This window comes from Netta rufina (assembly GCF_964035555.1).
Source record: "Netta rufina genome assembly, chromosome: 19".
NCBI classification, from domain to species: domain Eukaryota; kingdom Metazoa; phylum Chordata; class Aves; order Anseriformes; family Anatidae; genus Netta; species Netta rufina.
The window spans coordinates 925,987-953,875 of NC_140143.1; the positions used below are offsets into that span (position 1 = coordinate 925,987).

Consider the following 27,889-nt stretch of genomic DNA (forward strand, 5'->3'; position numbering starts at 1 on the left):
AAGACTTCTGTATGCTGGAGTATTTCCATACATCCATTGTGCTCTGAATGTCTGTTTGTCCTAAGATGTGAAGAAAGACCTGATATTAGCAAGGCTTCTTGACAGAGATAAGCAGCTCTGCCTGCTCAAATCTGATTAACGTTTTTCTGTAATTACCACCCAGCCTCTGCGTGACCTATTTAAAAATACCTTCTCTTTGTGTTCCCGGGAGAGTGGTGAATCGCTGGCGATTACAGGCGGGGGGAGCCTTCTGCAGGTCCACTCACATTGCCCCTGGTGCTCTTTGGTAAATAGCACTGGGATCCACTGGACAAGGGTTCTGGCATTGCAAACTTGGATGTGCAAATGGTGCTTTACTAGGCAATGGAAGCTTTTTACTGCGTAAACATCTGTTTAGCACAAAACTTAGAGCGTTAAGAGAGAAAACTATTTACGTTTGTATTCTTGTTCGTAGCTCAGGCAGAATGAGAAAAGCCCGAAATATTTTAATTCCTCTCTTAAAGCATAGAGCTCTGGGTGATTGTTTTTCCTTCTCCTAACCCATTAAGATGTTCCCTAATCTGAACATCGCTTCATGAAGCAATTGTAGTCAGAGGAAAACCTGAAATTACTAAATTATTATTTAGTTTTGAGAAGATCACCTTCTTATCCCAGCAGGAGCGCAGGATAGCAGTCCCACCTGTTGAACGTCCTGTTGAGGACAATACACGTTGAGCAGAATATAAAACCAGCCGGTTTGAGCTTTCATTCACACACCCGACTGTGGTCCTGCAGCCAAAACTGGGCTCGGCGTTACGTCCTGGTTTAATATCTAAGAAACAAGAAGAGGAAGAGCCTGAAACTTTAAAGAGCTCTTAAAATAGAGGTTATAAAGATGGAATAGTACTAAAATGACACTGTCGCTTAGGAGTTGTGTTGACTAAGTAGGTTTTAAAGATGTGTCCTGGTCTGTACTTAAAATCCTGTTAGCGTATTTTGTGGTGTGACCTGTCAGAGCCACCAAACTACCACAGATGGAGGAAAGGCATCTGGCATGAGAAGCAGGCTGAAGTTTTTACCAATTCCTGTTGTTTATAAACACACAATTGTTTGCACAGCCATCTCAAACTGTTTATTTATTTCAATAAAAAGGGAGGGCTTCTTCCCATACCGTGTAGGCTGGTAGGTCAATTTTTTGTACGTCCTGGAGCAAGCTGGTGGTATGTAGCTGCTGGTAACTGCTGAGGAACACGCCTGTGCCTGTCCTGAATCCATTGCAGCAGATACTCAAGGTTAGCACTCCTGGTTTTTGTCTTCCCTGTCAACATCAGTTCTTCTGAACAGACTGCTCAAAGGTATTTTTTGGAAGTATTATTGAATACTGAATCCACACAATGTGGATTAGGTACTTTAGAATTCATTTCACATTGGACTTAAAAGCAAGGTCAAAGACTCTGCAGAGGAAAGGTAAAGTCACTACAGTGCTGACTCCAGTCAAGTGAATAAATGTTCCACCCGTACAGCTTAGCTCTAGTAATGCATTTTGTCCTAGACATCTAGCAAATTAAGCTGTTTAAGTCTCGGCTGCTTGCAAATATATTATGTTCTAGGAGATTGAGATGGATTTTTAAAATGCAGCCAGATATCTACAGAGGGCTTCCCGAAGACTTCAACGAGTCTTTCTTCTGGCTTAATTTAGCTTTTATACTGAAGTATACTTAAGTAAAGGTATTTCTTCACTGTAATTAATATTTTTTCAAGCTATCAATAACTAATAATCAGAAAAAAAAATAATCATTGTTTGTATTAACCAAGTTAAGCTGTTGTTTTTAATACCGGGTTGGGATTTCTAGTACAATCTCTTCTACTTACAACAAAAAACTGTGTGTAGTGCTCTGATTATCCTCATGAATTTACATAAAGGTAACTTCATGTGCCCATCACCTAAAATAAAAGATGTTTTTATTATTTTAAGAAGCCTGGAATCTGTGGATACGGTTCAACATAACTTGTATTTGCATGCGTATACCTGATGTAAGAGTTACTGTGCTCATATCAGGTTGTTCTTGCGGGCAATTCAATTTCTGGTTGATGGGTAGCAGGCATACATTTGAGATCACTTCTTGCATTGCTGAATCGATCTCTGCTGTTATCCATAGCATGCTCCCGTGGTGGTTTACTTCTCTGCCACCTGCTTTGTGCACTCTGAGCTGGTGCAGCAGAGTCCTGGGCAGGCACTCGTGTTTGCAAGCAGAAGGGAACGACCAGCAAAGTTGCATCAGTGCAAAAGTTGTGAAATTCTGAAAACCCTCAGTGAGACTGCAGGCTTCCTGCCAAGCTCCCTGCTAGACAGACTTTGCCAGATAGTTTGGGACAAACTTGTTGTAGCAGAAGCCTTCCTGGGCTCTGTGTAAGCCATGGGTGACTGCGAGGTCTTGTGGTGCCTGCAGGGGATTTGTCTTATGTAGGTTTTGCTGCTGTTTCCCTTTTTGGGGTGGATGTGGAAAACAGCTGCATGAGTACAGGGGTTTTGGACAAACTGTCAGAGATCCTTTAGAGAAATGGATCCAGATTTCTTACCAGGCATCCTTTGTACTGATGTAGCAAGGGTTATTTCACACAAATGCTTGTAATGGGCTGGTGCTGAACATGCTGCTAATGAGTTCCAAGGACTGACTGTATTTCTGACAGATTTCCAGAGGAAGGTGGGGTTTTACAACCATGCAGCGTGCGGTTGTCTTGCATCTACTACGTAGCTCAGCAACCTTAATGCATCACACACCGTGTCTTTCTTGAGGATTGAAAATTCAGGATTTAAGTTAATGTCCTAAACATTTTGTGAAAATAGCTGCCTGGAGAGACTGCTTCTTGTTACCTTCTTGGGCACTGAAGGAGCAGGCTGCAGTCTGAGCCCGAGCACTAACAGCGGCTTATGGGGAGGGAGGGGAGAACCCCATCAACATCCAAGCCTCCAGAAAGAGACTGCACCTGGTTAGATGGTACAGGAACCCCAAAATGAGCACCGGAGTCAAGGAAGGTCTGCACTTGGTTTTGCTTCTCATGAAAGAGTTCTTTCCCACACAAATTGCTTGTTTATTGTGAAATTGTGCAAAAAAAAAAAACAAACAAATATTCTTGTACAGTTCTAAATCTGTCGGCTCTTTGATGCGTTTCCAAAGACGGTGTAAATCGAGGATTTCAAATCTTTCTTTGATAAAGGGAAAACGTGTTTGAATCAGTATTACAATTACATCGCTGTAGCTCACAGGACCAGGATATTAATCACAGTTTTGAAGTAACCAAGGAGCAGAGTGTTTTTGCTAGGAATGAGGTAGGTGGCTTGTTGCTGAGAGAGCTCCAGCATCACACAACTTGGGAGTTTGCCAGCTCAGTGTCAGAGCGAGGGGAAAAGCATCGAAATTACGGGATCAGAGTCCCTAGTAATGAAGGTAACTTTAAGGGAATTAATGGGTGAAAAGCAGTTAGTAGTGGAAGTTATTAGGAACATCAACTGCTAGGGTGTTTTGAAAGGCTTTGTGGAAGAAGTGAGGAGGCAGAGATTACCTGTGGTTTACCCAATCTGCAGCTAACTTCCCCACTGCTGTGTGTACTTGAACTTGCCTGTGTGCTCCAGCTCATTTTGGAGTTCTGGGATTTTTTTCCTTTCTTCTTCCTACTTGTCATCAGGAAGTTCCCTAACAAAAAGGACTGGAAGTGATTACAAAGAACTTGTGAATATTCAGAGAAGGAATCTAACTTGACATTTAGAGAAATGGAAACCAGGGGGAGTGTCAGCATCCAGTCAAGAACAATAAAATCGAAGTTCCAGTCCTTAAAAAGACCCAAAAAATGGCACAAGGCGAGCTTCCTTTCTACTTTTTTTTTTTCCTTTCTACCTTTCTACTTCACCAGTGTATAATTTAAGCCTTTTGTAAAGCTTACTGACTTTTTGATCCCTTTTTATTTTCCTGCCTATTACTACATTATGATTTTATAGAATGATTTTAAAATAAGCAAATAAAAATGTGAGCGCCGTAGTCTTCTAATTTATCTAAGCTATTCCTGTTGTATTTGTTAATATGCAAGTATAAATCCTTCTATTCCCCTGCTCCTGCTTTAAGCATGGATTATTGTTTAAGGAATGCTTTAAAATAAAACAAAAGCTTATCAATACTTAAGATGCCCTGCCTTCGTTTTGCTCTATTACAAGTAGTAAATACTGAAATAGCGTTATAGCATTTTTTTCCTAATTTTTGCTCTTAATCAGTTGATTTTCTTTGAGGTCACGTAACCAAGGATCTAAAAGAATTCCCTGCCATGCAAATTAAATGCACTCGGTTCATTTTTTGACCACTCTCAGTTCAGTTTTTGACCTGCCCAGGGGTGGCCGGGAGCTGGCTGCAGCCTGGCCACGTCCTGCGCGCTCAGCCGCTGCTGGCGGGAGGCAGACATGTGATTTGGATATACATAGAAGTTATTATCTCTATTTCTGTCAGTGGCACGGAGGGTAATTTTTCTTTAGGCTTATCTGCTCTATATTTTTGCTGTCCTTATGAAGAGTTTTTCATGCAAGTCTTTTAATAAGCCTTCAGAAGGGCCGATGGTAACGAAATGTTCCCAGCCCATCACCGTAAAAACCCCGTGCTCTTGCAGGTTTGGGGTCACATTGTTGGTGATTTTTTTTTTTTCAGGTTCTCCTGAGCCACTTTGTTATCCTGTATTACTGGTGTGCCAGTTACCACGCTGATATTCCTGACGTAGTAACTAAAGCCTAGAGCAACGCTGAAAGGTTAGAATTGCTTTTTCCTGTACCATAATTCAGGATCAGACTTTAACATACTGGCCGACGAATTAAAAAGGGCTCCTTTCAGTTTTTCATATCTGTAGCTGCTTAATTCTGCACTGCGAAAGTCACAGAATAATAACAGCATTTATCAAGAGCTTTTACTTACTGCCTGCTACGTTAACAACTTTACACATGCTTATGTTTTGTGTGTACGGTACACACAGGCTGTTCAGACTGTTCCTGTATCTTAAAGCTAAGTCAAAACCCTGCCCATACTTGGCACGGGACAAAGGTTTTGATTTTGTAGTTTGAGTTGTGTGTGTCGTCATTTGTGGCTCTGAGTATTGTGCCTAAGCACAGTAAATGCGTTGGTGCTCCTTAATTGATTGTTATAATCTAATGAAAATATAGAAAAGAAACAATGGAACACAAATGAAGATGTTTTGATCAACATCAAGATGTTTTTCATCAACAGTTACACAGTAATTACTGGTGAAATACAGATACATTGAGGTAATCTCTGTGGCAATTAGCTCTGAAGTACTAAAAAGAGGAAATATTGCTCGTCTCTCCACTTTGCTTTTGTAATGGAGATGCAGGTTGGCAGAATTTTTATGCAAGCCTGAAAATCAAGCCAAAAGCACATGCTTGTAGGGGTGCTGTTGGTTTAAATGTCTCTGCTAATCTCCAGTATTTTCACCATAATTTGTTTCCTTACACATGCATGCGCGTTCTTCTTGTTGGCCCTTTCCATTTTCCAAACTGTTATAGGACTCAACATTTTTTATATTAAGCTAACTAAAAATGCTTTGCCGTCATTTTCGTAATCTTCTTTTTCAGTGTTTTATGCGCTTGCAGTGCGTTAAATAGTTTTTTATTTAAAAACTCAGAAACCACCACAGCAACCCATGAGTAAAATGTCGATTGTGTTGCTTTGCTTTGTGGCATAACAGGCATCCAATTATCTGGCTGTGAAATTGCTTGACAGATAGGGGCCTGTTGGACGTCTGAGCCAGTTTGTTCCAGCCGTTTGGAGAACATGTTGCATCCGACTGACAGCTGCCCCCTAAAACCCACAGTCTGCATTCACTCAGTTCTGTTCTTTACACTTTTAGGAAAACCAAATCCGGTATTTTTAGTGCTCATCATTAGCAGGTCTTCAAACATCTCAGGGTGCAGGTGGGTTGTTTTTTGTTTTTTTGTAATCTCCAAATTGTCTTGCCTATTTTGATAAAGCCGAGTCCCGAAGTTTAGCAGCAATTTTCCTGTCACTTCAGACCCTGCTGTTGCATCTCCCCCTCTGTTTTTTTTTTAATTTTTATTTTTGGTCCCTCTGTCCTTCCAGGCAGTGTGAGCTGAACCAGCTCGTGCAACAGCAGGGACCAAGCCACAGCCTTCATCTCTTGAGCAGCACGAGTGGGGCTGAGCACCTGGGCAGGGGCTGTGTGCCTTCACCCCTGGAGCTGCCGGTTTCCTTACTCTGATTTCTTAGTAACTTCTTTCTTTGCAGCTTCTTTCTTTGTGAAGCATTTTATATTTGTCTTCTTCAAAATTGGGCATTGTTCCAGAAACATTCTCCTGGAATAATTAGATTGCTTTGATTCCTTTTAATTAAATCATGTTAAGTAGGCTGGCTGTGTGCGGGGCGAAGTCTCAGGTTTAATGTATTTTCTGCGTTTGGAAACTGGCATTCACGCCTGATCCAAGGCACAGCGCAGCAGCTGCACGACACCCTGCCATGCCCCATTTATGCAGAGGTTCACCTTGAGCAGCAGAGCTGCCTTGAAGAATAGCGTAGAAAAGATTATTATAAATTGCTATAAGCAAGAATTAGGCTATGTTAGGAAAAAGCATCTTTATAGCAAGGGACATGCAGCACTTACTGCGATTTTGGGGCACTAGCTGTGGGAAGCCTTTAACATGGGATAGATGGGCAGTCACCAGGAGGGGTACGGATGGAATTGGTCCTGCAGCAGGCAGGAGGGCACTCCAAGGCTTCGTGGAGCCCAGCCTGGCTTTCTGCAGCTGTACCAGACTGAGCAGTGAGATGGCAAGGTGTAGAAAACCCTCTCTTCTTTGTATTATGCATACCCTGCATATCGACTGACAGCTTTATAGTGAACTCTAAAGCCCCCAGTGCTACGACGGCAGTGATTGTAGTTTGTTTATTTTACCTGTAGCAGGAACTCTGGCACTGAATCACAGCAGACACACAGTGCGGTCTCCGTGGTGTGGAGTCTTTCTGGAATAACGACTGAGCTCCTAGGCTGCAAGGAAAGGGAGCAGGACTTGAATTTTGTAACTGTGGTAGGAAATAAATTCATCTTTTTTGGGTTTAAGGAGGAAAAAATGAATCTCCCTGATGGAGAATGCCACAGTGCTTCAGCATGCATCATGTATGGTAAGCACATCAGCAGCTTAAATCGCTCTCGAGTTGTCTGCCTTAGGTCTCTCTGTTTCTTCTTGGAGAGGACCAAAGCCTGAGGTGAGTTTCCTGACCTCAGCACCTGGCAGCGTTCAGCACACCGGTGTTTGCGAGGCAGATACTGAGTCAGGTCCTAGTGTCTGAAACGATGGCAAAAGCACTTTGTCACAAACTCCTTGAGCTTCTGCAGCTCTTGCTCTTTCAAGCGTAACTTGCTGATACCCTGGGAAAGGGACATCTGACTTTGGCCTCAGACTTTTTTTTTCCATCATTGTTTGATTTGTTTTCGTCCCATTCAAGGTAAAAGAAAAACCTGTAATTAGGCAAAGGTTCCAAGGCAGAGCCATTCATTTAAGCACAAAATCCATAGAGCTGTGGGAATCGCTTCCTGCAGCCAATACTTGCTGACGTTTCCCGGTGGGACAGGAGCTGATGAACACGGTGAATTGGTTTTTCCTCTCCAGTCAGACTCATCTCGGGGAGGGTACCGTTACCACGTGCTAACCCGTGAACGTGTGGGTGTTTTATTTATCCTTTGAAAGAACTACATCCTTCCTGAAACAGATGGGACAAGGGTGGGAGAAGCAAAAAAGCCTGTGTGTTAGAGTCACTGCTTTTAATGTTGGGTTTGAGCTGTGGTGTCGGCACTGCGGTCCCGTTAGCAGAGGCCAGGTTAGGACCGGGCTGGTGCTTTCCAGCCCCCAGCTGCTTTCCCCTGCTGTTTTCCCAGACCCCTGCTGGCACCTCGCTCGTGTGTCGTGTTGAAAACAAGATGGGGCTGGTGTAGGTCCTAACTACTTCTGAAACCCTAAACGCACCCTGAATGTTGCTCTTGCCTCGAATAAGGGAAGTACATGGTTCCCGTAGATCCCGTCTGCAGAGGATGCCTGGTTCCTCTCTTAAAGGTGATTCCAATCATGACAAAATTAAAGCGAATTTGGAAAGTAAATCTGGGAGTGTGTCATCAGCATCACTGCTTCCGAGCAAAACTGTCTCACTTTGAACTTGGGCATTAAGCACTGGACTGAGTGATGTCCTTAGCCAAAACATCTGGCTAATGCTTCTGGTATTCAGCCCAAACTGCTGTGCCTGTTTTGCCACAACGTCTTTCTGTGAAAACTCCTCCTATTTCTCACAACTTTGTCAGTGTTTTGTCAGCCCGGGAGTTTGCGGTATGTTGGAAACTGCAATGTGTTGGAAATACAATTACGATGTTAATTTTTAAACAAGCGTATGGGAAAAGGGCTGGCTAAACCAATGTGTGTTTCATAAAAGACATCACGCTGTCTCCAGCGCGGCGAGCTTACATAAGAAAGCAAAACTTTCAATTTTGCTCATGAGTAGAATAATGAGGGTAGTCTGGATCAGGCCTCCACCAAGTTATTGCTTTTGACAGGAGCTCTTCAGCAAGACACGGAGGTGATCAGAAAATCAAATCCCCGGCGGAGAGGCGGCTGACAGCCCCGTCAGCAGCTCCGGGCCCGTCCATCACGCTCTCCAGGCAGGCATTTTGGCAGCTCTCCCGCTACGGCTGCAGCAGCAGCTGGGAGCAGCAGCTACAGCTGGGCATCATCTGCAGGGGGATCGAAGTCGAGATTGTCTCGTCTGGTAATTGCGCCAGGGAGCAAGGACTCCTTGCCAGACACCACAAAATCTCTCTCATCGACACGTGATAGAAGGCAGGGAGGGCCAGCACGGCCTTCAGGTGCAGGAACCATCTGGAACTGGTCAATAGCTGGAAAACGAGGGAAAAACAAGGCATAAAGCCTTTTTTTTGTGTGGGGAGGGATATCAACAAGTTACAGAGGGTCACCCCAACACAGTGTTCAGTGGGTTAGGCTTTCTGCTGCCTCCTGCACAAAATGCTTGAAAGCAGCTGTTTGGGGAAGGAAAGGAGGGGACGGATGCAGCAGAACGTCCCCAGGACACAGCCGTGAGTGATGCCCGAGGAAGCAGAGGAGGGGGACGACAGGAGGATATTCAGCAAAGGGGCAATGACTCTAAAATGTGGAGTGTGCACATGACAGCTTAAACTGTGTTTGAAAAGGCTTTTCCAGCAGGAAAGGTAAATTCCTGGGTCAGTGTCAGCTCAGGGGGCTGGGAGGCAGCAGGGCTGCCGGTGGCAGCGTGCTGGCGAGTGCAGAGGGATGTGTTCTGGTCTGCTTAATCTGAACACTACCAAAGGTCTAGGAATCTTTTTGTCACTTCCTTTAGCAAATTTTGGAGGTGATAATGGGCTTTGGTCAGCTGCACAGTGAACGGGATAGTTGGAAAAAGATGTGCAGACCTGCTGGAGACGGGCACGTGGAGGTGTGCGGCGCATCCCCCGTGAGGCACAAAGCGAGTGGAGGGGCCTGGGTGGAGAGATCTGGAAGAAACTCTTCGAGTCTGGTAGTTTTAAAAGGAAAATATTTTACTTTACTGTAGGGAGGGCTCTACATATTTTAAGGATCCTGGGGTTAGCTATTATTTATTCATTGATATTGATGGCGTTATAAAATATTCTCTAAGTTTTTACTACCCAAAACTCATTAATTAATGATATTAACATCTTCCGGTTAGAAATGTTGCACAGTACCATGTTGTCCTTGTTTAGCAGTAAATGACCAACGTGATCTGAACGTGCATCGTGCTGAAAACACTCCTTCCTTTCCCCCAGGAAAGTAGCCCACTGTCCTTAATCTGTAAGCATTTGAAAAGCCTCTGCTAAATAAAAGATTAAGAATAAAAGCATTGCAGGGGAAAATAGTATTTTTTGTCCTTTTCGTGCAAACTGTAGCTTCTTCTCCAAGTTTGCTATTTAGCCTGCTTTGTCATAAAAAATCAAAAGACATACATGTATATACGTTGCAGGGGAAAAATCTCTCGTGCCTTTTGTGCTACAGATGACTGTGCCTGGAGGTGGGAACTCTCTGGAGTTGATTAATGCTGCTTCAGTCTCTGTTTGCCTGCCTGCCTTCCCCTTTTGAAAGCTTTCCTTTGTGAAGAAATGAGCAGGATTCCCAGCAATGGAGTTGAGGCTGTCTAGGCATGGGCATACATGTATTTGTGTTATGTTTTTAACAAAGTGCGAGGTACAAAGCGTGTGACGACACAGTAGCGTGTTTGTGAAAACAACCAGGCCTTGAGCCATAAGTTTTGGGATGATGTCTTTGGTCTGTATCTCCGTGAGCTGTCTGTCTGTCAGTAGAGTTTAAATCAGCTCTGAAAGCCCCCGGCGATGGGATGGAGTCGTGGCAGCTCACACTTTGCCAGCCTGGCATCCAGCTGGAGCCATCGGAGGCGGCGGTGGGCACGCAGCGAAGGTTTTCATGCTCCTCTTGCATGTTCTTCTCGGGGACCTTCGGTTTCTGTCATTTTGTTCTGGAAAGAGACCTTACGTTGGTTTTTAGCAGTTATTAAAAATAGCACCCTGTCCCACGGAGCATCAAACGAAACAGTGAGCTGCTCCTCTTCCCCCACAGCTGACATCCCACACCGCAATCAGCTGAACAAACCCCGAACCTTTCTTGCAATCACAGCACGCGCTTGCCTGGTATTTTTTCCGTAGCAATGAAAAAAGCCTTGGAAGGTGTTACTTAATAAATAAATAAATAAAAGCTGGTCTAGTTTGTTACTCGGTTATCCATTTGTTGTATTATGCATGTGAATGCTGTGTAATAAAGTCACGCCTGAAAGTCCTCGGCTGACAGGTCGGTGATTGTCTGCTTATTTACAGGCTCCTTCCTCTCCTTTTCGTTCTTCTCGGCCGTGTGTTTCTCAATGTGAAAATGATATGTTTATAGTTTGGGTCTTTAGATCTACAGCCTTTAGTTTTAGGGTATGAATTCACCTCCATTAATTGCGAGCTGCATTTAATATTTATGCTAAAGCAACGTGAGGAGTGTTCCAATGAGCCCGCTCCCCTTTAAAAAGGGGGAACTGAAAAACTACCAAGCACTCCGGTTATAGTGTCTTGTAAAGATGCCAGCAGGCGGAACGTGATTTAAGGTGCACGTTTTTGCACATCAGCACCTTGATAACAACACTGAAAGGCGAGAGAAAGATGGGGGCCGGGGAGGGCTGTGCTAAGATTAATACAGCCTCTTATCTTTACTTAGTGAGCAAGTCCCCAAAAGGAATGAGTGTGTCAGATCACTGCCTCTTTCTTAATATTTTTTCTCCGTGTGCTTGCTTTGCTCCGTGGCTGTAATCATGTAAATGACACCGTTCTCTGTACCCATCTTGCCTATTGACTCGAGATGCCGCATGTTAATTGAACAGCATGATACCTATTTTTCAAGCTGCACGGATAAGCAAAACAGTTTTATATTAAATAAAGTTATTCATTCTCTTTTGCTATCATATTTCAAGACTTCCTTACCTTTGCATGTCAAAAGAAAACTTAAAAAGCATTAACTTTTGAGACCTTGATTTAGAGGCAGGCTCCCGATGGCAGGTTTTTGTAGAGGTTTGTGACAGTTGTCCTGCTCTTAAACCCGGTTCTGTATTTAATACATCAGCTTTAATTTTTTAAGCCATTGTGATTCTGGATTCTCAGTCTCTCTCTGCACGTCTGGAGAAGAGAGGGAGAAACAGGCTTTTATCTTTCAAAGGACAGTTGAAAGACTTTTTATTATTTGGCCTTGCTTCAAAAAAATGCACTTTTGAGTATGACAAACTAGCTTACTACAGAAGCATCTTGAGCTTAGTTGAGTAAAAATGTTTTTGAAGTATTGGGTTCGTTTAACGGTGTCGTTATGTCCCCCCCCACACCAAACATAGCAGCGTGCTGTGATTTACAAGCTTGCAGAGCTGTGTACTTTGGAACAGTAAAGGAGTGTCCCCAGCCCAAGCTGTGATAATACCAAATATCGGTTTTCTCAAAAAGCAAGCATCAGTTACCAAGGGCTCTCCATCATTTTGCCCTCTTCTTACCCAGCTGTGTGAATAGCAAATTCCTGGAACTTTATGCATTGTCATCTAGACAGTGGTGTTGGCATAAAGTATTAGAGGTGAGATGATGAAATGTAATAACAATTATATTCATCAATCTTCATTAGCGTGGAGGTGCGTGCAGTCTGCAATACCTTGGTGCCTGATCTTAACAGTTAATAGTTAAGAAGTTAACTTAGAAGTTTCAGTGCTTTGCTAATTGCATGTACATGTATGTGTACAGGTATACAAGAAAAACAGGCAAGGGCACTGAAGTGTGGAGATTTTATTATGAGCTATAGAAATTCTGCGTTACTGTCAGCGCTGCTAACAAGCGAAGAGTGAAGGGAGTGGAAAGCAGAGCTCATTTACATTTCCCTTTTTCGCCTGTGTTCTTGTTCAGTTGTCTGCTTGAGCCGTGCTGCAGTTTCACTTTCTTTGCCTTCAGGCAGCTCTGCTTAGAGTTGGTGCTGAACTGCTGGGAGGAGAAACTCCAGCACCCAGAACACTGCGTGGGCTCCTTGCTCTGCTCAGCACTCGGTGGCCCCGTACCTGTCCCCAAGAAGGCTCCTGCCAGGAGCTGTAGCCTCTTATCTGCTGTGGCTCCACCTAGACATGGCAGAATGCTGCTTAGGTTTGACATATTTGAAGAAATGTTGGTCAACCTTCTTTTATATCTACCCTTTTATTAAAAGGGGATGTATTTATGCCACAGAGCTAGCTAGTCTGGGCTTAGGAAGAGCACAGGTCTGCTGTTATGATTGTTATTCCACACAGGGTAGATACCTAAACTTCTCCTCTACTCTTTGCTCTGGTCTTTTCCTTCCCTGGAAGGCTCGAAGTGAGAGCCTTATCCCTTTTCCAGGTGGGACAGAAGGAACATTTCGGTATGAGGTTTGAGGTTCACATTGTACCCAGCTTAGACAATTTTCTGTCTTTAGGGGTGATTTTTTTTCAGTTGGAGATGTACAGGGTATGAATGTGATGATTAGAGAACTGCAGAGGGTTATTTTTGAGGCTGATGAATGTTTAAAACATCTCTGACCTTCCCCAAACACCTTGCATGTTGTTAAACCCTGGGGGAATGGATCGAACCCCGGGTCTGTGATGCACTCACCCACACGTAGCCGTTACTCTGTGTTTGTGTATTCCCACACACCACGGAGCAGGCATGTTTTGTTTATTCAGATTTCCAGTAAATGTGTTGTTTTTTTCTTTTTTTCTTTTTTTTTCCAGTTTACCTATTTATGTAAATGCTTCTGCCTTAAGTAAGTACCTGCACCTTAAATAGTTTTGGTTTTACGCTTAAAATGATTCTCGTATTTTATGTTACTAGGCCAGGTACAAGCAGAGCCTGGATCCTACGGTGGATGAAGTAAAGAAGCTGTGCACGTCTCTGCGCCGGAACGCCAAGGAAGAGCGGGTCCTTTTCCACTACAACGGACATGGAGTCCCCAGGCCAACCGTGAACGGGGAGATCTGGGTCTTCAACAAGGTGCGTTTCTGAGCAGCAGCGTTAAAACCAGCTAAATCTTCCTGATGGCTCTGCAAAGCCTTGCAGTGTTCTGGTAGAGAACGATTGGATTTTCGAGGTTTCACTGTGTTCACGGGTATCGGGTCCCGTGCTGACAGCTCTTTGTTTTCTCCGTGTTCTTGAAGTTCTCAGAGACCAAACGGGCTGTCCCTGCCCTGCAGCCGGGCAGGAGAGCTGTTCTCACAGGTGCCCCAAGGGTCACTGCAGAACCCTGAAGAGCCAGCTGCTTTCAGACATAGCACGCTGCTGCTGCCATGCCTGGAGCAAGCAGGGAGGGTGCATGATGGACTTGGCTTGCTGCCTTACATCACTCATTATTAAGTTCTTACAATGAAGTTTGCTTCAAATCTCAACTACCTCTGAATAGCCGTTGCTCCAACCCCATGGGGATAATTCACAAGGACCATAAATAATACAGCCAGCTCTAGTTCTGAAGCAAAGAGTACTGAGGAACCTCTGAGTACAATGCAATGTGTATATTTCATTTCTTAAAGACTTTTGCTGCTCCTGCTAGCCATGATTTGTACAGCCATGTAGGACCTGTGCAACACCTTTCTGGTGCTACCAGGTGTGACGTAAATGTGCTTTGCTTTCCCTCCAGTTAAGCTATTTAGTGTCTATTAAGGGTAACTGATTTAGAGCGGAGTCTTAAGAAATTGTGAGGTACTGCTCGTAGCTGGGAAGCACATCCAGCTGACAGAGGACTTGCACAGATTTGCTCCTATCTTATTTTGGGGACTTACAGAACTTCTTTTCTCATACTTCCCGTGTATTAATTGAATGAGCATTCAATAATAATTTGAAAGGGAAGAGGAGAAAGTGCAAGAGGGCATCACTTTAATCTGGTGCGTCTATATTGGAAACTTGATTAGTATTCAGACCACCATTCTAAACGATTATTTTGAAGCTGAATTCGGTGTTTCAGAACAAATAGGAGTGACCTTCTTCTTACTTAACAGCCAATGGGTAATAAATAAGCCAGTAAGAATGCCGGGCAGAATGTGTTACACATGGAAGAAGAGGAAATTACTGCTCAATGAAGTTGTGTGTTGTGCCAAATGCTTTATTAAGAGCTTACTGGGTATTTGCCAGTTTGCCTGCAGTATCAGCTGGGGGAGTGTGGTGTGGACTCCGCTGGAGATTAGGAGCTGAGGTCTCTCTGATTTATCTTACAGGCTGTGGGGAAAAAAAACTAATTGTCATAAAAATTGACAGGTAAGGTTGAGGCTTAGTAATTTTTGCAGCATGTTACCAAGTATTGTTGTTTTATAGAACTTTTAGAATATCAGAAATAGAACTTTTTTTTCATTTAAGCAAATAATTAAATGTAAGGAAATAAAGGAAAAATAAAACAACGGCATTTAGAAGTCAGTCCTGAGGAATTCAGTCTCAGCAGAGGGCCAAGTGAGGATCAGTATTACAGCCGGCTTGAATTGAAATAGTGGATGTACTGAAAAATGACTGTGCTGACATTTTAAACATAGATTTAAAATGCTCGTGCACGTACTTGAAGTCTCAGATATAATAGCAGGAAAGCAGACCTGAAAGGGACCTTGAGATCATCTCAGCTAGGGAACAAATAAAAATTTGCAAGCAAATAAAGATTATTGGATTGATGCTGCCTTCCCGTGGGGCCGAGCTGAGCATCTTGCTCACGCTCCCAGAACCTGGGGCTCTGGGGCTGGTGGGAGGCGTCGGGCCGATGGCCGGGACTAATGCAAACACTGCAGGAACGCGTGGGGCAGTGGGACAAAGGGGGTGTAATGCCTGTTTTTGTTCAGTGATGGAAGGCAGCAATGAAACTCCAAGAGCCTGTGCAAATATTTCAATAAACTTTTGCTCTCTGTTGGTAGAACTCCTTTTTCCTTTCCTTTTTTCCCCCTTATAATCAGCGTGCCACGTTACAGGCTGATGACAGGCGATGCCAGGCTTCTCCCAGTGCCTTCCAGCAGCCAGCACTGCCTGCCGTGCCCTCCTGCAGCCCGTGCATGTGCAGTGCTGCTGGCAGACCCGCGCAGATCAGCTCCCAGAGGTTTCTGGGGTGTGCAGATTAGCAGACCTGATCCTCTTTCACGCTGGTTTCCTGTGAGGGAAGAACAAGTGAAAGCAGCTTTGCAGTGCTGTTCGTAGCTACCATCAGAGAGCCTAGAAACCTAGAGGAACTGAGTATCGGTGTTCCTCTTTTCACCCTTGTCTCCCTAACAAACACATCTTTGGAAATCCTGTCTCTGCTGTTACATCGCTTAATTTTATTCCTCATCTTCTGTTGAAGGCTGTGGCTTCCAGCTCTGGTAAAGCTCACGGTGCTGTGAGGGTCGTGGTGTTGTCTGAATGCCCCAAGCAAGTCAGGTTGGGGCTGGGGACATCTGTGGCAGCTGGGGGAGAAGGGCATGGCTGCTCGTAAGCATCTTTCCTGTAGCACCACAGATTATTTAAAGCTCCCAACGTGTGCCGGCAGTCGGTCAGAGGCAGCAAATTGATGCAGTGGTATAGGAACACTTTGCAAAGATGCTGGAGAAAGGTCACACAGTGTTAGATCTTCATTAATATCTTCTCCATAATTTCTCAAGAGTTGGTATGTTAAAATCAAATTAAGCTTCTGCCCCTGCACAGTTGGTTCTGTGGCTGATGTTTTAAAATGTTAATATATGGAGAATGCTTCTCTCACACGCTTTATTCTCTACTCTTCTGAAAAAGAATCTGCTTGTGGAACTGATGCAATTAATTGACACAGGGCCTGGCAGATGGGCTAATGGACTGCCAGAGGTGTCCCAGGAGCACAGCACCCCGGCTGGGTGCCCCTGCTCTGCCCCAGAATTAGCAGGTCGCCTCCTTGTCCTGCCAGGGGAGACTCTGAATTTGCAGCTGATCTCAGTGGGTTGTAGGAAGCCTTCCATGCATGGCAGTACTGTGTTCAGTAGAGATTAAACAGTATATTCTGATACGTAGATTAAAAAAGATAAAAAAACCTTCAGGAAGCATCATGTAGCCTGATGCACTTCGGCTTCCCATCCCTGTCCCTTTGTTTAGTTAAACAGAGTTCAAATGCTTCTGGAAAGGAGTGCAAAAGGGGAAGCAGTGCGGTGCAATTTGCATAAGGCACTTGAAAAGCTAGTGGCTGAATTAACTTGGTCTTTAAAAACCAAACCTGCCTTCTCTCCTACTGGCAGGTTTTTGTTTAATTAATTTTTTTATATGCAACTTAGTGTGATTGGAATGGGCTTAAAACTAGTGATGTCCTTAGAAATGGTCCATGGCAATGTGCAGTGTCTGCATCTTTCTTTCCTGTAACAATATGCAAAGCTCCTAACTCCTTAAAACTTTTACAATGATTTTTTTCCTATTAATTTTAGTAAAACAACACAAACTTTTATATATGGGCAAAACCGTATTTTGAGGTGACTTAGTATTGCCTACCTTACCTAACGCACAGTTTATGATCACTTCTGTCTTTATATACGCCAATATGTGTCCTTGAAAATTTGATTTTTGTAAAAGTTTACTGGTTTTATTACAGCTATTTTAAGTCTCTTGAATTTAAATGGGAGTTATGATCCCATCCATCATCCTGCTGATGTTAATAGTAACATCCCAGCTTTTACTGTTGGTTTCGGGCAGAGTTTAATGCTGTATGAACATGAACAGGTTGCCCTCTGGCTGCAGATAAGGAGGATTATGCAGTCAGCCCCTGTACGTTTGGCAGTGACTATTCATGGGCTCAAATGGCAGAAAAATCCTTTAGTTTACATTTTCAGTTCTGTCACGGAGTTTGGGGTGTGCCCCTTCATAGCTAATTCTAAGCCTGATTTTTGGTCCTCTTTTTAGACAAGAAGCTGTTGCCTCCAATTATTTGGTTGGGTTGAAGTGGAGGAGAAGGAACAAAACGCTTCATATTTCCAGAAACTGATTTGTTGGCGATTCACTGTGCTGAAGGCTGGCTTTGTTGGTTTTAATTTTATTGGATAATTCTGAAAGTTGCAGAGAAGTTAAGGGCTGTAATAAAGTCATGAAGCATCTCATGAAACTAAGATGGGGCAGCTGCTGATGGGCTACGTAGTCTTAATTATCAGTCTTGATTTATTGATGGAATATTCAGTTTAAGATGTTCTGGTTAAATTAAAGACATCTGGTTTACATCCTTTATCAGTGTTGCAAAAATTTGAGATAAAACTGGACTATGAAATGCTGGTTGGAACTGGTTGCGCGTATCAAAGCGCTCTTCGAGTTTTAGAATTTTCTTTTAAAGTTTTTAGCATCTCAAACAATACCACAATGAAATATGATGTGCATTTCATATTGGAATTGGATTTATAGTCCTTATTAGTAGGTGTTGACGGTATTTTTTCTTGATCAATATTCCCTGTGTTCAATCAAAATTTTATTTTGTGGTTTCAGAACTCTCGTATGTATTTTATTATCCAACCAATGCAAGTGCTGGTGCTTCTCTGCCTCTGTGTAACTCTGGTGTTTCTTTTTCCTTCTTACAGAATTATACTCAGTATATTCCTCTATCCATCTATGACCTGCAGACTTGGATGGGCAGCCCTTCCATTTTTGTCTACGATTGCTCTAATGCTGGCCTTATTGTCAAGTCATTCAAACAATTTGCACTACAGAGGGAGCAAGAGTTGGAGGTGAGATCACAGTCTATTGCAAGGGTTTTTGTTTCTGTTTGTGCTGTAGGGTTAAATTTAAGCTTGTTTTGCTATGTACAGATGAAAAAAATACGTTTAAAACCATGTTGAAAGCAACATTAATTTGCAAATAATTTTGCCACTCTGCTCTTTCTGGTTTGGTTTGCTATCTTATTAAAGTTTGAGTATTTTTTAATAGAAGTGCTAACTAAATGATAATGTTAATAGAATGAATTTGTGCCCTAATGGCCTTTTCTGCTGAGATGAATGCTGAGGGGAACTAAATATTTTTATTTTAGATGCAGAAGTCTAGTATCTGGGTATGTATTTGGATGTACTTGGTGTTTTGTGCTGTGGAGAGAAATGTACAAATATAAAACCAAATTAAATAAACCTGATGCACAGAGGGGTTGTCACTGATGGTTTCAATATCAAAGAATTCATAAGCTGAATGTGTTTCTAATGGAAAGATGCCTTTAATTGCAAATGTAATTACTTATAAATTTATTAAAGTAAATCTGAAATGCAGAGTGGAAGGTAAGAAGTCAGGATTCATTGTGCAGCAGCTTGGGGGATGGCAAGATTCTCCAGTGCCAGATACTTCTGCTAGCTTCAGCCTGGAGAAAGCACATATTTTAAAGGTTAACTTTTAATGCTCTCGTAGTTCTAAGACATTGAATTAAAAATAATTAAAAAAAAACACTTGAAGAAATATTAATTAATGAGGTAACTGACTGTCGTGAGTGTGACCTTCAAGCAGTTACCAGTGTCCCTGGCTCCAGTTCCTCTCATTCTAAATTCCAGTTTTTGAAGATGCTTTTGTGGTGACTTTTTGGCAAGTAGAAATACTTTTCTGCTGACAGAAACCAGTCCAATAGGCTGAGATATGTAGGTCTTTTCATCAGTCCTTCTCTTTCCAATCAGTGACTTTACTGTACGTTGTAAAGATAAGAATCTTCCCGAAGTCTGTGGCTTGGGAAGAACATGAAACTGCTGTGCACGGATCGATAGTATTGGTGATAGATGCCTTTTGAAGGTTACAGTCCTTTAAGGTCAAAGAAAATGTCTGGTGCTCATATTCTGTTCTCCTTTTTTAAGATTTTCTATCAGCTTACAACTTTCATTGCAATATTTTTTGCAGTCTGTCTCTTCTGTTTGTAAAATTAAGCCCTTTAGGATTTTTCTCATTCTATTCCTAAGCACGTTAAAAACTTTTACTCTCCCTTTCCCTGCTTTTGGTATGAGTTCCCTTTTCTCCTTGGCTCTTGCTGGACTCTAGAAGGACTGCAGCTGTTCCGGAAGGAAGGCGGCTGCAGGTGGCTGCTGGTGGCTGCTGTCTGGCAGATAAATTGCTCAGGTGAAGCTTGTGCAGGAAAAGCTCCCCTCTGTAAGTCAAACAAAGCAGGTACAAGGGCAGTTGGTTACAATGAGAAGGATGAGCCCAAGTAATAATGTCAAGCTTGATTCCAACAAAAGTAAGAAATTTTTATTTGCTCAGTTTTTTTATTTTGTCAAAATATGTGAGGTTACATAGGGGAACTATTCCAGTGTTTATTCTCTTTGCAACATAAATTAAAACTACTGGTTAATTTGATTATGAAAATACTTTCAGATTGTATGTCAACTTTCCATTCTGTGTCTTTAGACTTGATTAGCTACTGAAAACTCACCGAGATAACAGCTTATTATTAATAGAAAGAATAAATAGAAGACTTGGTAGCAGAGATGGAAGACTGCTTGCGGAGTCATACAAAATGTGGGTGGCAATGAATTTGGAATGCTGTAAATCATCGCCTTGGCTGAATTCACGACAAGTGAAGTCAAGCTGGAAGTGGTACTCAGAGGGGCTGCTAGGGTGATCAAGATAATTGTTAGCCCATCTTACTGAAAGGAGATTAGAGGAGCTTGCTGTTTTCCTAATCTGATAGAGCGGAGGCAGGGGGAAGATGTGGCTGCGTGTACAAATTCACTGAAGGATAAGCTTACGGGAGGGAGAAGTATTCATAGGATAATGTTGACACAAGAACAAATAGGTTCTTGTCCGTGAATAAGTTTAGTCTGGAAATAGGTAGGCTTAGAAGAAAGAAAGGATAAGGTTCTAGAACAACCTGTGAGCTGGGAGGATGGAAACCAACTGTTTTCAAGGTGTAACCGTACGCACCCGAGGACGTGTGTTGTGGTTCTCACACAGCGCAGCCCCTCTGCCGTAGGAAAACTTCTGCCGTAGTAAATGAACTATTCACTAGTCGCAACCAATACACGTTTTTTTAGATACTGATAGTAATGTGATTTTCTTAATATCCATTAGATACCTAGAAATTAGATGGTGAAGTTAATTAAGGAGGGAGAAGGCTATGAAGCATGGAGAATGTGAGGAAGGGATTGCACGCCGTACAGCTGCAGCAGATGGGTAATCGTGTGACACAAACTACCAACCGAGAGATTGAACTTTCACGTTAAGCACACAAATTTTATTTCGTGGTTTTTATAAAATACGTACCATACTTAGAACAGTCTGAATTCATATTTTTTCTGTTATTCCGGTAAGTTGGGTTTTGTTTGTTTTTGGATTTGCATGGTCAAGCAATCTTTAGGTGAGGTTGAGAGACAGGCAGACAACGCACGTATCGGAGACATTCTAGGAAAACAGTGAGTCTCCATTTTCTGCCAGATTAATGGTTTTATCTTGCAGTGTTACAGTTAACATACACATTGAGCAGTTAGGTCTGGTACGTGATGTTTATTTACCAGGCTCAGATCCAGCCATGGCTGTTTTTTTGTTTGTTTTATGCATCCCTTTTCTGGCTGGCACAGAGCACTGGCCAGGCACAATCAGAACATGCAGTTCCACCAGAAATGTAAAAATTAATTACAGCATACTTACAGGTATGCTTACAATCCCATTATATTTAATTTTCATTGTTCATGGAATATAAAGGCTAGTATTCCTTCTTAATGTGAAATCTAAATCTTGTTCATCCTTCAAAGAGAGGAAGCACAAAAAGAAATGAGTTGTGAGTGATAGGAAAGCAGTTAACACTTCTGGAAGATACCTGAGAAAAGATAATGTTGTAGCACTGCATGGTATGTCGTCTTCTTTAGAGAGCTGCCTCCAAAATAGCACTTGAATAGTAAATAATAATAATAAAAATAAAAAGCCTTTGTTAAAACTAAGATATTGCTGATCTGTGTGAGCAGAGAGCTGTGCAGATAGAAACCAGTCTCTCAGTTCCAGTAGGATGATGGTGACTTTGTGTACCGGAGGCAGGAATCTGTCGTGTCTTATCCTGGTAGGCACATTACGACTATAAATATTTTTTGTCTTAAGCAAGGCTACTTCTCCGGGGGGCAGTGAGGGCGAAGGGCAAAAGATGGAGCTCAGGGCCCTGAGGATACCAAAACCAGTACAGATACAACTGTTTTCTGGTGGGATGGGAATGTGTGTGTATGTAGAGGCAAGTTTGTCACTTGATTATAGCTTCATCACATGTAATTATACTACAGCAGTTAAGCTAATAAAGTCTACCAATCCCTACCATTCATAGTATGTCACAGTGTTTCCAAATTTTAAGTTAAATGCCATTGATACAGGGACTGGCGGTCTCCCAGGACTGTGTTAGACTTGGCTGTGTCACAGAAAGAGCTGCGTTTTGTTTTAATTTCCAGCTGTGTGGGCAGTTAACTTACGGTCTCGGTTAAAATCTAGCTAAACAAAAGTACATATTTTGCAAATAAGAAACATCCATTTGGCCGCATGATGTGGATATGGTGGCATAGTAAGAAGTGGGATATATTAGTTTAAAAGTTAATTTTTCCAGTTGGTCCTGCCCTTTCTGGGGGGCAGTGGGGTGTTGTCCTAAGACTTGTAACAGAGAGCCATTGTTTTCCTGTCCGAAAAGACATTTTTCAGAGCTGGAAACTGACCCCAGCTTTCTGAAACTGGAGTTCCTGCTGTTGCTTTCCTGATCCGTGTCCTGTTTGGCATCACCCAGCACAGCAGCAGTGCAGCCAGCAGGGGTACTGGTGGTGAAAGAGGGAGCAGAGGCTGTCTCACAGGGCCTGACTGTAAGAAAATGGCAGGGAAATGATATCTACAAGGCTGGCAGAAGCCTCTTTAGAAAACTCTTTGCATGTATCTGCCTTCGAACTCTGCTTGTAACCTGTAATGGAAGAGAAGGTGATGGTTGCTTTTAATCATCTCATTAGCTAGCTCTGATGATTCTGTGAGTGTCTATAAATACAGTGTAATTCTGGAAAATTAAGCAGGCGTCTTAAGTGTGCTGTGCTAACAATGATAAAACAGCAGGCTGGTTATTTCTGATTAATTTTCTGTGTAATTGTGACATCGTGCTTCCTCCAACTCAGGGTTGCTCCTTCCAGAAAAGGTCTGTAGTCTTAAGGCCACGTGTGAGATGTACAGAAATGAAAGCTGAAAATGTCTCTCGGATATGTGCGTTGCTGTAAGAAATGCAACTTTTGGTTTTCAACTTCACTGTGTGAATTTTCTGACAGTGTACCCCATAGCCACACACTAGCTTGTTCTGCATTTAGCTGAGTGGGAACTCGGTGTCACAGTGGGAGCTCCTGTTCTTCCTCCCCTCCAGCAGCACGTCTGACTAAACAGTCCTGATCGGAGCTGAGGAGCTCACAGATTTTATTTTTCTATCTTCAAAATTAATTCTCAAAAAATTAGCTTAACAACAATACTGCAGATTGTTATCTGGCATTAGCATCGTGTCTGGGGGGAGAATTCTTCTAATCCACCATCTGCTGGGAGAGGAACATCTTTTCTGAGTTGCATCAAAATCTTCTGCGGGGGGAGGATGCTCGCAGCAGGAGTTGTGGGAAGCTAGCAGGTCGCCTCCTGAAGTAACAACAGCAGCAAGTGTCTGTGCTGGGTCAGAGTTTCTCCCAAGTTTAACATAAGCATGCCTTTTAATTCAAAAACACTTTTTTTTTTTTTTTTTCCCATCAAGTGTTTTCTTCTCAGTGTAACTACATTTACATAAATGTTTTCAGTAGCAGTGGTTTAAAATATATGTATTGTTTCCCCTTCTGTTAGTTACCAGCAGTAATACCTGCAAATTCATTAGCTCTTCTTGTGGCAGAGCACCTGCAAATAGCGAAACGGAGTGCTCCTTACCTTGGGCAGCTTTAATTTGTTTTCAGAACAAATGAGCTACTACATTTTACAGGAATGATTGCAGTGTAACTGATAAATGAATATTACCACTACTATGTTGTCTTAAAGGCTGTGGCTTGTCAGTTGCCCTGAAATAACAGCAAGCAACGCAATAAGTACTTTGTGGATAGTAAGGACATTTTTACTCCCAAAGCTTGCACAGGAAAGCATGCATCTCATTGCTTTGAGATGGCGTTTCTGCTGACAGTTGTGAGTTAGGTCAGGCTGCTGCAAGATCTATCTACATCTAATTGCTTTCTTCTAGAAACTGTTGACATATGAAAAAAAAAAACACTAAAGATTGTAGATAAATACATATTAATTTTGATAACATTTCACATATGGTAGCTTCCCATGGTTTATTTACTGTTCTTGCAGTTGTGAATTAGTATATTTTGTTTTTAACCAATTTGTATTTAACCTTCTTCAGCCATCTACTTATTCCGTGTCTTGCCCTATGAAGAGCTACATTTGTAGGGAACTAAGCAATCTAGAAAATTTGACTTTGGTGGATGTTCTGAGGATGCAAAAATAAAGGTTCCTACTGGGCTTTACCCTCTCTTTCACGCTTACTTTGTAAAAGACTTTTGCTGTATCATTATCCCTAGAAATCCGAGGGTCTGTAACTGCTAGCTGGTATTGTATGTTCACTTTCTGCTTGTCAGTAGTTCATCTCCTAATGGGCAAATATTTACATTGCACGTGTCGCAGCTCCTTTAGTTTGTCTTGCTGTGTAGAAGCCACGAGTTGAGCCCGTCTTGGAGTATGAGCTACTTCTGCATCAGAACAGGGGCAGTACCAGAGCATGACAAATGTCAAGTCTGCAGGGCTTCGCACGACTCAGAAAGCAGAAAATTCATGTAAATGTGCTTCCCACCTGCAGAGCCCATTTATGAGGATGTCCAGAGAGCAAGTCTTTCTTTAAGGAATTAATAGCTATAAGCACGTTGACTGCTTTATATTTATACATCGGTAAAGAGCTAATGCTTTTTCTCACAGTCTCTCATGCCTCTCTTCAAATAAAAGATATTTTCGTTATTGTAATTATCTTTTTTTAGTTATTAGTGTACAGATTCAGTTTAATGAGAAGTGCAGTAAATATCACTAGTGGAAAAGTAATGACTTGAGCATAGGTTCGTTTCCACCAAAGCTATTGCACCAATCCTTGCTGAAAGCACTGCAGCTCAACGAGAAGCAAGGGCGGGTCTGAGCTAATCTGGGCAGTTTGAGAAAGCCGAAGTGTGTCAGTGCTCCCTCTGGGATTAGAATGGAAAAAAGAATATTTAAAGAATCAGAAAAACTAATAGGTTGGAGAACTTGTGAAATATCACCTGAAACTTCTCTGTAGCTCACTTGGGTGTTTTGCTAGACAAGAGGCTTATGGTTGTGCCAGGCTCTGGGTCTGTAACACAAGCATTCTGTTCCCTATAAACCCCTGTGAGACACCAAAGTAATTTCCTCGAGACAGAATTTTGAAGATGTAACGTATGTTTGTGTTCTGAAGACAGAATGTACGAGGATGGTAAAGAATGAGTTTATTAGTCAACTGTATCACCTTAATAGGTTGGCAAAAAACCCGAATTGTTGGTTTTTGAAAGGAATTTAATTCTGTTTGCTTGGATAACACAACATAGAGATCACTGTGACAGCTCTTTGTTTTCTAGATCCTGAATGAAGGGGCAGCAAAGGTATTGCAGGTGTTAAAATTTCTTTGCCCTATTCATTTAACAATCCTTGAGTACCACAAATCAAATTAGGAGGTTGAATTGTTTGTTCTGTTTCAGAAAGGCATGGGAAAGATTATTGATGTTTTTCTCTGAATCCAAAGATACTGGACTTGGATACCTCTTCACTGCTTATTTTTGAGATGGTACAGAAATTTACTTTCCAGAATGACCAAATTCACCACGTAATTTCTTTGGTCTGTTCAGGTGGCTGCAATTAACCCAAACCATCCACTTGCTCAAATGCCTTTGCCTCCATCCATGAAAAACTGCATTCAGTTGGCAGCATGTGAAGCTAATGAATTGCTACCTATGATCCCCGATCTGCCAGCCGACCTTTTCACATCATGCCTTACTACGCCAATCAAAATCGCTCTGAGATGGTAAGTATCTTCCCCATTATTGAAGGCAAGTGCATAATTTGTGTATTTTGTCTGTTGAAATAATAGATTTTTTTTCTTAAGCCAAGTGCTTTATCTAACCTAAATTTTCTCTGCAGTATTCAATTACAGGATTTGAACTACGCATTTGGGATAGCATTTTATTAATCAGAACTAGAAAGGTGAAAAAATTATCTTCTACATATTACATTTTAGATTCCAGCTCAATATCTAGGTTTGCTCAGATTAAGGGATTTACTGTTCTGGGAATTAAATATCTGCTTCTTCAGAGAGCCGAAATAGTACACAGTACAATACAACTCTTTGCAAATTGCCCTTCATACAAATCATATTCCAAATATTGCTGTTGCTGTAAATAATGCAGCAGCATTAAATAATGCTGTAGTGAAAGAAATTGAGCGATAAACCAAAGAAAGATGTTACAGAATGACATACCAAGTTAATTGGGCAGAAAGATGCAAAAGCCTGCTGGAGATAGCAGGAGCTTTCAAAGAACAATATTGTTCCCCAACAGCAGGAGGATCACAAAGAGTTGTGGTGCTGGCTGAGGACACGGTGTGAGATATGCGGGATGTCCCCCCAGGTACACGGCTCTGTTGATTCATTCCTATCAGCACATTTCACTTGATCCTCTTAAAGTTATTTGTAGTCCAGAACAAAAAACTCCAGGTCACTCGCTAGACTCGGTTAGAACAGGCAGAAGCATACAGACGTCGCAGACAATGGTAAACAGCTGAGTCACTGCATCTTCAAGAGTTACTTGGCTTTTGGAGATACTCGTAGTAACTTACAATGCTTACGCTTGCTTTGACTCCTGCAAAGTGAGTTAATTTGACCAGTTCCTGGTGTAGATACATAGTGCCTTTGGATAGGTACGTTTTGCTTGTAAAACATAGGCTTAAGTCGTAGATAATAATAAGCCTTTGATAAGTCTTCTGTGACTCATGGCAAAGAGCTTCAGAGACATGAGGAATAGCTTAGAGGGAAGGTTTTAGGAGAGCTAATGAGAAAATGGTTTTCCAACCCAGGCGTCAGGGACGTGGCGTCTGACGTTACGGGAGCCTAGGCTAGAGTTTGTGCCAGGGAATGACAAACCTCTGAATAAGTTAGGCAGCTATGTACTCCTCTCATAGCTTTACAGTCATTTTCGAATTACTTTTTTGCTTTTTCTACTGTAAAAATGAATCATGATGTTGTTTTTCTAAAATAGCTAGTCCAGTTACAAGACTAGTCACTCATCAAAACTCACAAGTGAGCACTTCCAGACATGCAAGGGACTGAGCCTGATGAGGCAGAGACACTTAATCTCTTCAAATCCTGAGAGAATGGTTGCTTCCCCTCTGGGACAGGGGAAGGGAAGGAGTAGGCTGCCTTCCAATCCAGCCTGTACCTGACAGCTCTTCACTGCCGAGGTGACTGCTGTGACTGGGAGCCTTGCTTGTACGCCCATCTCCGTGCTGATGTGCTGGTGGTAGGACAGTCCTCAACTCCACTGCGTGAAAATTCTCGAGCTGCCTGTGTAAATTCTTCTTTTTAGAAGCTAAGGAAATCACCATGCAGCAAAATTCCTTTAGGGGAACTTTTAGAAATACTGTGTTACATATATATACAGGAAAATACATATATATATCTATATATATACAGGAAATATATATATATTTATTTATTTATTTATATTTATATATATATAGAAATATATATACAGGAAAATACAGTTCTACCGTGGAACTACTTTTGTCATATGGTCACTGTCAGATCACTGCTGTCCAAGCAGTGCAATGTGGAGGAATTACAGGTTTGTTTCTGCTGGTTTTAATCCATGGAGACTTTGAAATCTAAGTGAATGTTCCACCTAGATTGTGCAAGGCTAGCCACAGGTGACAATGAATGCGACTTGGCAAATACAATGACTGTAGCTTTTTTCTTTAACGAAAAAAAACATTATTTGAATGGAGTGCAAAACCAGTAAACAAAAACCAGTGAAGGATCCGGCCAACAGAGGTTTGAGTTCAAGTTCCAGGGAGAATGTTTTCATCGAAACTCCATGGTGATGTGGAGAGAAGAATTAAATGCTATACAGGTTGCCTGAACTGAGGCTTGTAATTATTCTGAATAACTTAGTATTGTGCATGTGAGTTAAATCAGAACCATGAAGAAGCAGTGTTATTGCTTAATTTTTGTTGTTTTAACTATTTCATAAAGTCTTTGTGGGAATCCATAGCATGGGCTGTGATCCTGTTGAGACTTAACTGGTTTGTAGCAAACTGAAACTTGTTAAAAATGAGAACTCTTGGTACTGAGAGTTCAGTG

General features: G+C 42.2%; 1 protein-coding gene across 2 annotated transcripts in view; it reads left to right on the forward strand.

The window, feature by feature from the left end:
• RPTOR (regulatory associated protein of MTOR complex 1) overlaps positions 1-27,889 on the forward strand; it is a 135,973-nt gene that overhangs the window by 18,278 nt on the left and 89,806 nt on the right. For both annotated transcript variants that reach the window (XM_084298491.1, XM_084298492.1), the window contains exons 4-6: positions 13,441-13,599; positions 18,126-18,272; positions 25,386-25,561. In XM_084298491.1, coding sequence (XP_084154617.1) covers positions 13,441-13,599; positions 18,126-18,272; positions 25,386-25,561 — 482 coding nt within the window. The remainder of the gene's footprint in view (positions 1-13,440; positions 13,600-18,125; positions 18,273-25,385; positions 25,562-27,889) is intronic.